At 35.6% G+C, this 10,053-nt stretch overlaps 1 protein-coding gene across 1 annotated transcript; it reads left to right on the top strand.

The window, feature by feature from the left end:
• The first annotated feature begins 3,065 nt into the window (after window positions 1–3,065).
• Window positions 3,066–7,106, top strand: LOC107806698 (oligopeptide transporter 2-like). The gene is made up of 6 exons (XM_016630910.2): window positions 3,066–3,934; window positions 4,657–4,754; window positions 4,891–5,454; window positions 5,768–6,020; window positions 6,103–6,285; window positions 6,394–7,106. Exons 1-6 carry the CDS (start codon window positions 3,425–3,427, stop codon window positions 7,000–7,002), a joined length of 2,217 nt encoding a protein of 738 aa, XP_016486396.1. The 5' UTR covers window positions 3,066–3,424; the 3' UTR covers window positions 7,003–7,106.
• Window positions 7,107–10,053: the final 2,947 nt, after the last annotated feature.

Genomic DNA, 10,053 nt, shown 5'->3' with positions numbered 1-10,053 from the left:
AGTACGGGCTTTTCGGCACTCTAATGTTGTTCTGGGGGTCTTTGGAAGTGCGGACCGCACATTTTGGGAGTGCTGAGGCAAAAGGGAAGTGTAGATCTCAGGGGAATTGTGCGGACCACACAATTTTGTGTGCGGCCACAGAGGAGTGTGCGGGCCGCACAATGTTGTGTGCGGCCGCACTCAGGAACTCTCAGATTCGCTGGTCCGACTTCAGAAGCTTATATCTTTTGATCTACGAGGAATTATGAGATCATTCAAAAATAAAAGTTGTAGCCCTTTGTGTCTAGTTTCCAGAAAGGTAAAGAAGTCATCATTTGGACTGGCAGTGCAATCACCAAGAGAGTGCGGCCGCACAAAATTTTATGCGACCGCATGAGCTAGGATGTGCGACCGCACTTGGAAGTGTGCGGACCGCACATGGTGAGTTCAGAGATTATACTATATAACCGAGGCTTAGGTTATTATTTCATTTTTGGACCTTGGGAGCTCGGTTTCAGACGATGTTTTGTTGGTTTTTCAAGAAATTCATTGGGGTAAGTGATTCTAACTCGGATTTGGTTAATATACATGAATATATCACTGATTTTATCATTTAATTAGTATTTTGAGATGAAAATTTGGAAAAAATTGTAGAAACTTCATAAACCACAAATTGAGGATTTGAAGGTCGAGTTGTGATCGGAATTAGCTAATTTTGGTATGGTTGGACTCGTAATTGAATGGGTTGTCGGATTTTATAATTTTTGTTGGGTTCCGGGACATGGTCCCCATGGGCAATTTTTGAGTTAAATTTCGAAATCTTTTATGAAAAATTAGCATTTTCTTATGGAATTAATTCTAATAAATTTTATTGACTGAATTGAATTAATTGTGGCTAGATTCGAGGCGTTTGAAGGCCAATTCACGAGGCAAAGGCTTAGTGGAATAAGAATTTTACGGTTTGAGGTAAGTAGCAGTTTTAAATCTAGTCCTGGGGGTATGAAACCCCGAATTTTGTGTCATGTGATTATTTTGAAGGTGACGCACATGCTAGGTGACGGGCATGTGCACGTGCACGTGCACCGAGTAGATTGTGACTTGGTCCGTCCCGTAAAACTGTAAAGTTGAATAACTTGTTGTTAGCTATATGCCCTCTATGTGTTGAAGAAATTTGACTGTAAATCATGCTTAGACTATGTGATAGTACTGCTGGGACCCGCAGAGGTCACGTACTTGTTGAATTATTTGCTAATTGTTGTCCTGTACTCAGTCATGATTTTACTTGTGTATCATACCTCAGTCTTTATAATTTCTGAGAGACTAGAGAGGTTGATGATTGAGTGAGGCCGAGGTCCTGTCGGTGAGGTAAGTATATTATAGCACGTGAGTTGTCGGTGCGGGATATTATAGCATGTGAGTTATCCGTGCGGATTATAGCGCTTGGGCTGTAGGAGCCCCTCTGGAGTCTGTACACCCCCAGTGAGCGCGGGTACCCATTGAGTGTGAGCGCTGAGGGCTGAGAGCCGAGTGATTGAGCTATTGTGACGAGTTGAGTGACCGTTGCCGTGAGAGGCTGTACTTGCTTTTCATTTGTTGTTGCACTTAGTTACTATCTGTCATTGTTGTAAAATTCTTTGAAAGATTTTATATCCGGATTACATGAACTTGAACTGTATAAAATTGATTTGACTTAAACTGTTGTATTTGAAATCATGTTTATTCTTTGCTGGAATTATTGAAAGTGAACTATAATTGTGTAGCTCGCCACTATCTTCAATTCTTTATTTATTATTGTTACTTACTGAGTTGGTTGTACTAATACTACACTCTGTACTTCGTGTGCAGATTCAAGTGTTTCCGGCCATAGCGGGTGTTGATTTCTTTCGCACAGTTAATTTTTCGGAGATTCAGAGGTAGTTGTTGTATTTCGCAGACCTTGCCTCTCCTTCCCTATCCCCTTATTTACTATATTTGGTCTCAGACTATTATAGACCGTATTTTTCAAACTTGTATTCATATTAGATGCCCATGTACTGAATGACACCAGGTTTTGGGAGTATTTGTATCGGTAATTGCGAGATTTGTGGATTGTGTTTAAATATTATATTCTCAAACTTAAAAGAAATTGTGGTTTATTGAGATTGTCGGCTTGCCTAATATCGAGATAGGCGTCATCACGACAGGTTAGAATGTTGGGTCGTGACATTTAAGTTCTTTGATAACGTATAGATTTTTACACTACTAGATTGGCCTATAATAACTTGTAACATTTCATAGAACGATTAATAAATAACCTAGAAAATATAATAATAACATGTTATATATCGCCGGTTGAATTTGAACTAAAGATAGAAAATTTTGAATAAATTACACTAAACACTCATATAATATGTCCCCGTCGTAGATAGATCCATATATTATATTTAACATCTACACCTCCTATGCTATGAAAATACTGCACAAATATTAGTTTAAATGGCATTTCCGTTATACTAAGATAAGTGTTTAGTTTTGAAAAAGATGACGTATATTCGATATTAAGTATTTTAAAGTATAATTATTAAAAGACAAATTAAAATCTAAAATTACATATAGAAAGCTCTTGTATATTCAATTTTATGAAATTTAAGAAAGAGAGTAAATATTTTGTTGAAAATTTTATTCACATGTTCTGATTAAAAAAGAGAATAAGCATTTATATTCTCTTACGTACTTTCCAGACACTTAATAGAAAATAATCACAATTTACTTAATAAAATGAATATGTATTAGAAATGATATTCTTACACTTTAAACAAGTAAGTTATTTGCTTATTAGTAGTTTGTTTATTCCTCTTAATTTCGTATCTTAATTTTTCTTAGTTAGGGGAACGCTTCTTTGTGTAGGATGTCCATTATATAAGAGTGTTCTTACAAAGTTTTTTATTACTCTAAGGGGGAGGGTATCCAATATCCATGATTTATTTCGTACAGATATTTTCTACCAAGGCAATTAGCTTAGACTAATAGTTGTTGTTAGAAATTGTTTCAGTTTTGACTTGCCTGGTTGAGATAAATTTTCCTTATTCTTTTTTTATCTCGTTTCTTTAAATCCTTTTTCTTTTTGGTTTTGTTTCTTGTTTCTAACAATCCCATTCTTTCTAGATTTTGGTAATTCACTTTCTTTTCCTTCTCCTGAATTATCTTACCACTAGAGTACGTAATTTACTCGAAAATCTTTGCACCGAATATATATAGGAGTAAAAATTGACATTTATTAAAAGAGAACAATTCAGTAAATCCCAATTGGATTCAATGTAGATTCATCATGCATGTACAACTCTTTATCTCCTACATTAACTACTATATAAACGCCTTCAGTCTCCGCCTATTCCCCTGCAGATTAGCTTCTACGGCCATTCAACTCATCAAACCCTAGAAATTCAACCCCTTTTCCTTTTCTTCCATGGCTGTCATGACCATGCAAGAAAAAATACAACAAAAGGATCCCGAAAACGTTGTACCTGAAGAAGATGACGAAGAATCACCAATCGAACAAGTTCGTTTGACAGTCTCAAACGACGATGATCCTTCACTTCCTGTTTGGACTTTTCGAATGTGGTTTTTAGGACTCCTGTCTTGTGCTCTTCTCTCGTTTCTTAACACTTTCTTCAGTTATAGAGCAGAACCATTGGTCATAACTATGATTACTGTCCAGGTGGCTACGTTACCACTTGGTCGAATTATGGCTAGGGTGTTACCGACGAGGAAATTTAAGATTAGATCGTGGGAATTCACGTTGAATCCAGGGCCGTTTAATATGAAAGAACATGTTTTGATTTCTATTTTTGCGAATGCTGGCTCTGCGTTTGGGAATGGACCTGCTTATGCTGTTGGAATTGTGGATATTACTAAAGCTTTTTATTTTAGGAACATCTCATTCTTGGCTGGTTGGATTCTTGTGATCGCCACCCAGGTATTGAATCTCTTCTTGTTAAATTACCTTTTAAGTAGTCGCACGTACCAAAATTCTAAAAAATGATAATTTCTTTTGACGGTGGTGTTCCAATTAGCTTGTGCACCTCTACTATTCCAACGGTTTGTCCATCAAGGTTTAGGAAAAAATCACATAAATTGTATATTTGATTTTGTCAGCGTGCCCAGTCAAATAGGTTAACATAAATCACTCATACGAAATTTTAAACAAGATGATTCCACGAGAATGTCACAAAATTGTATATTTGATGAGGAAAACATGATTGTAATTAGTAAACAAGATAATATGGCTTTTCACGCGATGAAAGTATCTATTTGCTAAGCCTAAATCAGTTACTCTTACATCTTGAAGATGTAGTTAGACCCAATATGTAATTTTATTTCGTCTAGTTTAATCAAACCTCTTAGTTTCTGGGGGAAAATCTTTGAACTTCATAGTCAATTACTTTTCAACTCTTTCATAGTACTAGTACTTATTTAAGACACATTCTAAATTTATATAAGATCTAATCCTTATTTTTCAATAGGGGGAACAATTTTAAATTCTTCAAATTTTTATACAGATACTAAATAGTCCTTCCATACATTCTCCTCTCAAGTTTATATAAGCCTGACTTTCCTAATTATGATTTATAGGATGGGGATTTTGTAATCTATAGACACGTCCAATTTATCGATGCTAATATAATGTTTGTGTATCAGGTTCTGGGATATGGCTGGGCAGGAATTATGAGGAAGTATGTGGTAGACCCTGCAGAAATGTGGTGGCCAAGTAGTCTTGTTCAAGTTTCTCTTTTCAGGTAATTTCTCAAAAAATTCAGCTTTAATTATCCCCTGAATAGCCTATTATCGCAAGTCGCTCATCGTCTACTGCTTCTTGAATTTGCTTACATTATTATATATTCTAACAAGTATAATTTCTCTTGAATTTTGCAGGGCTTTACATGAGAAAGAAGAAGGGAAATCCTCAAGAGGAAAATTTTTCTTAGTTGTATTAGCTTGCAGTTTTATATGGTACATTGTTCCTGGTTTTCTCTTCCCAACATTGTCAAGCTTATCCTTACTTTGCTTGGCATTTCCTAAATCAGTACTAGCCCAGCAAATTGGCTCAGGAATGCATGGCCTTGGAATATTTTCCTTCACTTTTGATTGGGCTACTATAGCATCATACCTTGGTAGCCCTTTAGTTTATCCCTTATTTTCCATTGTCAATGTCATAGTAGGCTATGTTGCAATAGTCTATATACTAATTCCAATTTCCTATTGGGGGTTGAACCTATACAATGCCAAGAATTTCCCCCTATTCTCCTCGGACTTATTTAATGCTCAGGGGCAGGTATATAATATCACAGCTATTGTTAATGATAAGTTTGAGTTAGACAAGGTATCATACGCGAAACATGGACATATACATCTCAGTATGTTCTTTGCTGTTACTTATGGCCTGAATTTCGCAGCTGTTGTGGCTACTCTTACTCAAGTTGCTCTATTCAATGGAAAGTAAGTGCTCGTTACTTATCTTTTTACCTCTCCCTCCTATTTACTCCATAATTTTAGTCACTTATTCGTCGTAATGGATCTAGACTAGACGCTGTGTTTCCAACAGAAAGCACCTTGGCACATAGAGAACGATCGAACCTGTAACTCTTGTTGATGTTGTAGGAACACTTGGCTATTTTCAGATAGTATCCTATGCATAGTTAAGGCTTTCATATTTAACCAACTACAATAGCACCTATGCATTACCAGAAGAAAGAAACTCTTACAAAAACACACACACATAGACAAGTGTACTGATAAGTTCATTGAACAGGGAAATATATCAGAGATTCCGAGCGACATTCAAAGGAAAGCCTGATATACACACAAGGCTTATGATGAAATATAAGGACATCCCGAGCTGGTGGTTTCACGTAACCCTTGCACTTTCATTGGCTTTATCGCTTGTTCTGTGTATCTTCATGAAAGATCAAGTTCAGCTTTCGTGGTGGGGGCTTCTCCTTGCCGCCTTTCTTGCCTTGATATTTACCTTACCAATAAGCATCATAACAGCCACCACAAACATGGTTAGTCTTATATTACAAGTTGAAGTTATGTTTATTTCCTTTTGTTGATGCATATATTAATTAATTTTGCTTCTGATGACAGTCCCCAGGACTAAACGTGATCACAGAATATATTATCGGTATGATAATCCCAGGGTATCCAATAGCCAATGTCTGCTTCAAGACATTTGGCTATATGAGTATGAGTCAAGCTGTTTCCTTTCTTCAAGATTTTAAGCTTGGTCATTATATGAAGGTTCCTCCAAGATCTATGTTCATTGTTCAGGTATCAGCTTTCTTGTTCTCTATCCTACATATTTAGTATTTGACAAGGAGTCAAATTTCTTGGTAGTCTTCAAGAGACTGACTAAACTTGTATTATTTCTTAAACCAGCTAATTGGAACCATACTTGGTGGTACGATCAATATGGGCGTGGCGTGGTGGTTACTTAATAGCATTAAACACATATGCCAACCTGACTTGCTTCCTCCAAATAGTCCGTGGACTTGTAATAGCGATAGAGTGTTTTTTGATGCATCGGTTATCTGGGGATTAGTAGGACCAAAGAGAATATTTTGGGGAGATTACATTGCCTTAAACTGGTTCTTTGTTGGAGGTGCAGTGGCACCAATTTTGGTGTGGTTGTTACACAAAACATTCCCAAGTCAAAGTTGGATTAAACTGATTAATATTCCAGTACTTTTAGGGGCAACAGCAGCTATGCCACCAGCAACAACATTGAACTTCAACAGCTGGATTGTGTTTGGAATATTGTTCAATTTTGTGATTTTCAGATACACAAAGAAGTGGTGGCAAAGGTACAATTATGTCTTATCAGCAGCATTAGATGCTGGAGTGGCTTTAATGGGAGTGGTTCTGTTTTTCTGCCTTAGTCTTGAGAATGTTAACTTTTCTTGGTGGGGAACTGGAGGAGAGTATTGTGATTTGGCTACTTGTCCTACTGCCAAAGGTATTTTTGTTGATGGATGTCCTTTGAGCTGATTCTATTAGTTAGTTTTTTTTAATTGTTAGGCTCCATACTGAATTACAATTTTTTTTTATTTAGCTGATACTTTTTGTAAATATAATCATTCTAAATAGTAGTATTCCGTTATCAATATCTTGCACTCTTTTTTTTCAATTAGAGCTGTTAATCTTTCTCTTAGTGTGCGTAATTTTTTCCCTTTTCGGATCTTAAACTTTATTTCAAATTACTTGGTTGTGTTAGTAAAAGTTCCAAATGTAAGTCGCATTAATTACACCAGCACAACATGCTTTTTTATACGTAAAACGGACAATAACTGCAGTTAATAAAGCGGGGAATCTTAATAGCTCAGTTGGTCAGCTATCTTGAGCTTTCTGTTTGACCAAAAATTTAGATCTAGATTTAAACAATTAGATTTTCTAATGAAATAAGGTTAATATTAGCCAATATTAATGCCCAAAAGATTATTCAACTAGTACCGTGGCAAAACATACTATGGTCTGTAGGAACAACAGTGAATATGTAACAATAAACAACATTTAATAGCGCAAATATAAAGTGAATAGCAACAAATGTTATATAATGGTATTATTGTAAATAAATGCAAGAAAGATGATAAAAAAGGGGTGAAATAGTGTCGTATTTTTTCTTACAATTATAAATGATTGATGAGTCTTTGAATATTCAGATTTTTCTCGGATCGTGGGAGAAAAGTTAGATTAGAATCTCAAGAAAATGTGTCTTTTGTATGTATATAATAAAGCAAAATTTTTAGAGAATGTCAAGGTGTTGTTCTCTTACAAATGAGTCTCCAATCCCCCTTATAACTATGTCTCTTTCTATTTATATGAGGACATATGCCTCAAAACCCTAATAGTACAGATTTTAGAAATATTTACTGGAATATTTTCTTTAAAGTCAGATCCCTAAAATTAGTCGTTACTGCTCCGTTAAGGAGGGTACTCGACCTCGACCTCGACCTCGATCTCTGTTGACTCCTCGACCTAGCCCTTATCTTTTGTCAGATCATTTGGACCTTGAATTCGTCTTTTGTTGAAATCATACTGATGACATGTGGCAGTCTTCGAAGGCTCTCTTAATACTAACGTAGCCTAAATATAACTAGGATAATTTTTGGCATATACACGTTCATCTTGTTGGTGAAAGTTCGATTTTTCACATTGTAATCCCTTCCTATTTCCACTTCCCCTGCCCCAACTCTTTTTTTTAAAAAAAAGTGCAGTTAATAAAGCAATTTCATTTTGTTAGTTAAAAATATTTTACTAGTATACAAACACACCGTCAGTCTATGTAAGTTATAATAATCTATAAAGCTCTCGGAGAAGAAGCTCTTCTCTCTTGTTGCTGTTGTCTCTCAAGTCTGCGGGCTTAATCGATTCACGTCTATGAAAAGAAACTAGGAAAAAGTACAGAAATAGCCAATTTAAACTCAAACTTATCAACCTTTAGCCCAAAATTAGACCTTACCAAAATTAGCTGAAAATTAGAGATACACGCAAGGAAGGATTCTTCCATTCGAGAATCATGCTAAATATCTTCCTTCCTTCCATGTTTTTCAAGCGTATTAATTTCACAGAGACATTCATTCTGTAAATCACGGCATTGTCTCCCAAACAATTCTCAAAAGGAGCTTCAAATTTCACTCAAAAATCGATCAAGTTTACTGTAGAAGCAACAAGTTCGTTTCGCGATTTCTCTGTAGATACAACTTTGATGAAGGAACTACGAATTACAATCAAAATCAATCAAGGAATTGGTGAGTTTTGACCTAATTTCAGCTACTTCAATGGCAAATTTATCAATTTTTATTCAGTATGGTGGCCAATGGAATGTTGACAACAGTTTTGTAGATTACAATGTCGATGCTGTAATAGTTACTCCAAATATAAGTTTTGAAGATTTTGTAGACGTGATTTCGAAACAACTTATGATAGATACTTCGTTGAATGTTATTGAAATCAAATACACTGTCTAAAACGGTTCTCCACCAATAGTGATACACAATAATATGGGTGTTGTGTATATCTTGAGCTGAAAAAAACTCGGAATTTAAAATGTATCCCCTTTGTATAACATTGAATGAAAAGGATATGGATATGATCTGCTACAATTCGAATTCTGTTGTGATTTCCTCAGAGTGTGCACAAAGCTCAGTTATACATGAGAGATACAATGGCGATACAATTAATATGGTTGAGTTTGGGAATGGAGAAGACTGGCAGGATACAGAATCTGATGAAAATACAATAATAACTAACCCTCAACACATAGATGTAGAAGAAGGTCAAGTTTATAAAGACAAGGCTATGATAGTCAAAGTCATGAAGTACTTGGCAGTAAAGAAAAAATTCCAGTTTAAGGTGCATAGAATCAAGTGAAAGCAGGTATTAGAATATTTACTGTATAATTATGTATATCGTAGTTGATGTTAGAAGCATAATTATTCAGAAAATAAGTTGTTGCTTGTAAGTCTGTGGTTGTACACTTTTAAGTTGTGGTTGTCACCATGTAGTACTGTATAGTCATTGTATTTTTTCATCTAGTATTGTTGATGGCAGTGTGTATCACTATATATCATTATATTTCATGTCGCTCTGTTTATTGATGGAAAAGTTTATATCGTTGTCGTAGGTACTTCCTAATGTGCATCAACAGCAACTGTGATTGGTGTTTTAAGTCTTCAAGCCTGAAAAAAGCAAAACTTTTCAAGGTCAGAAATTTCAGCAAACTACACTCATGCCCACTGAAAGACAGATCTTACGCACAACGTCAAGCTACTGCAAAACTCATCGGCAGTCTTCTGATAGACAAGTATAAAGACTCAAAAATAATATACACTTCTAATGACATAATTGGAGACATGAACAAGCAGTATGGTCTTCAAATGACATTTATGCAAGCATGAAGATCGAAGGAATATGCAGTTCAACTACTGAGAGGGAGCCCGAGCGAATCATATGAAAAGCTGCCAAGCTACTGTTATATGCTGGTTCTAACAAATCCTATGTCGGTGGTAAGTTTGAAAAAAAACAAAGGAAGACCTGTTC

The sequence above is a fragment of the Nicotiana tabacum genome, chromosome 12 (assembly GCF_000715075.1).
Source record: "Nicotiana tabacum cultivar K326 chromosome 12, ASM71507v2, whole genome shotgun sequence".
Taxonomy (NCBI): Eukaryota; Viridiplantae; Streptophyta; class Magnoliopsida; order Solanales; family Solanaceae; genus Nicotiana; species Nicotiana tabacum.
The sequence above is the reverse complement of the archived record's forward strand: the minus strand, read 5'-3'. Positions and strand labels throughout refer to the sequence as shown.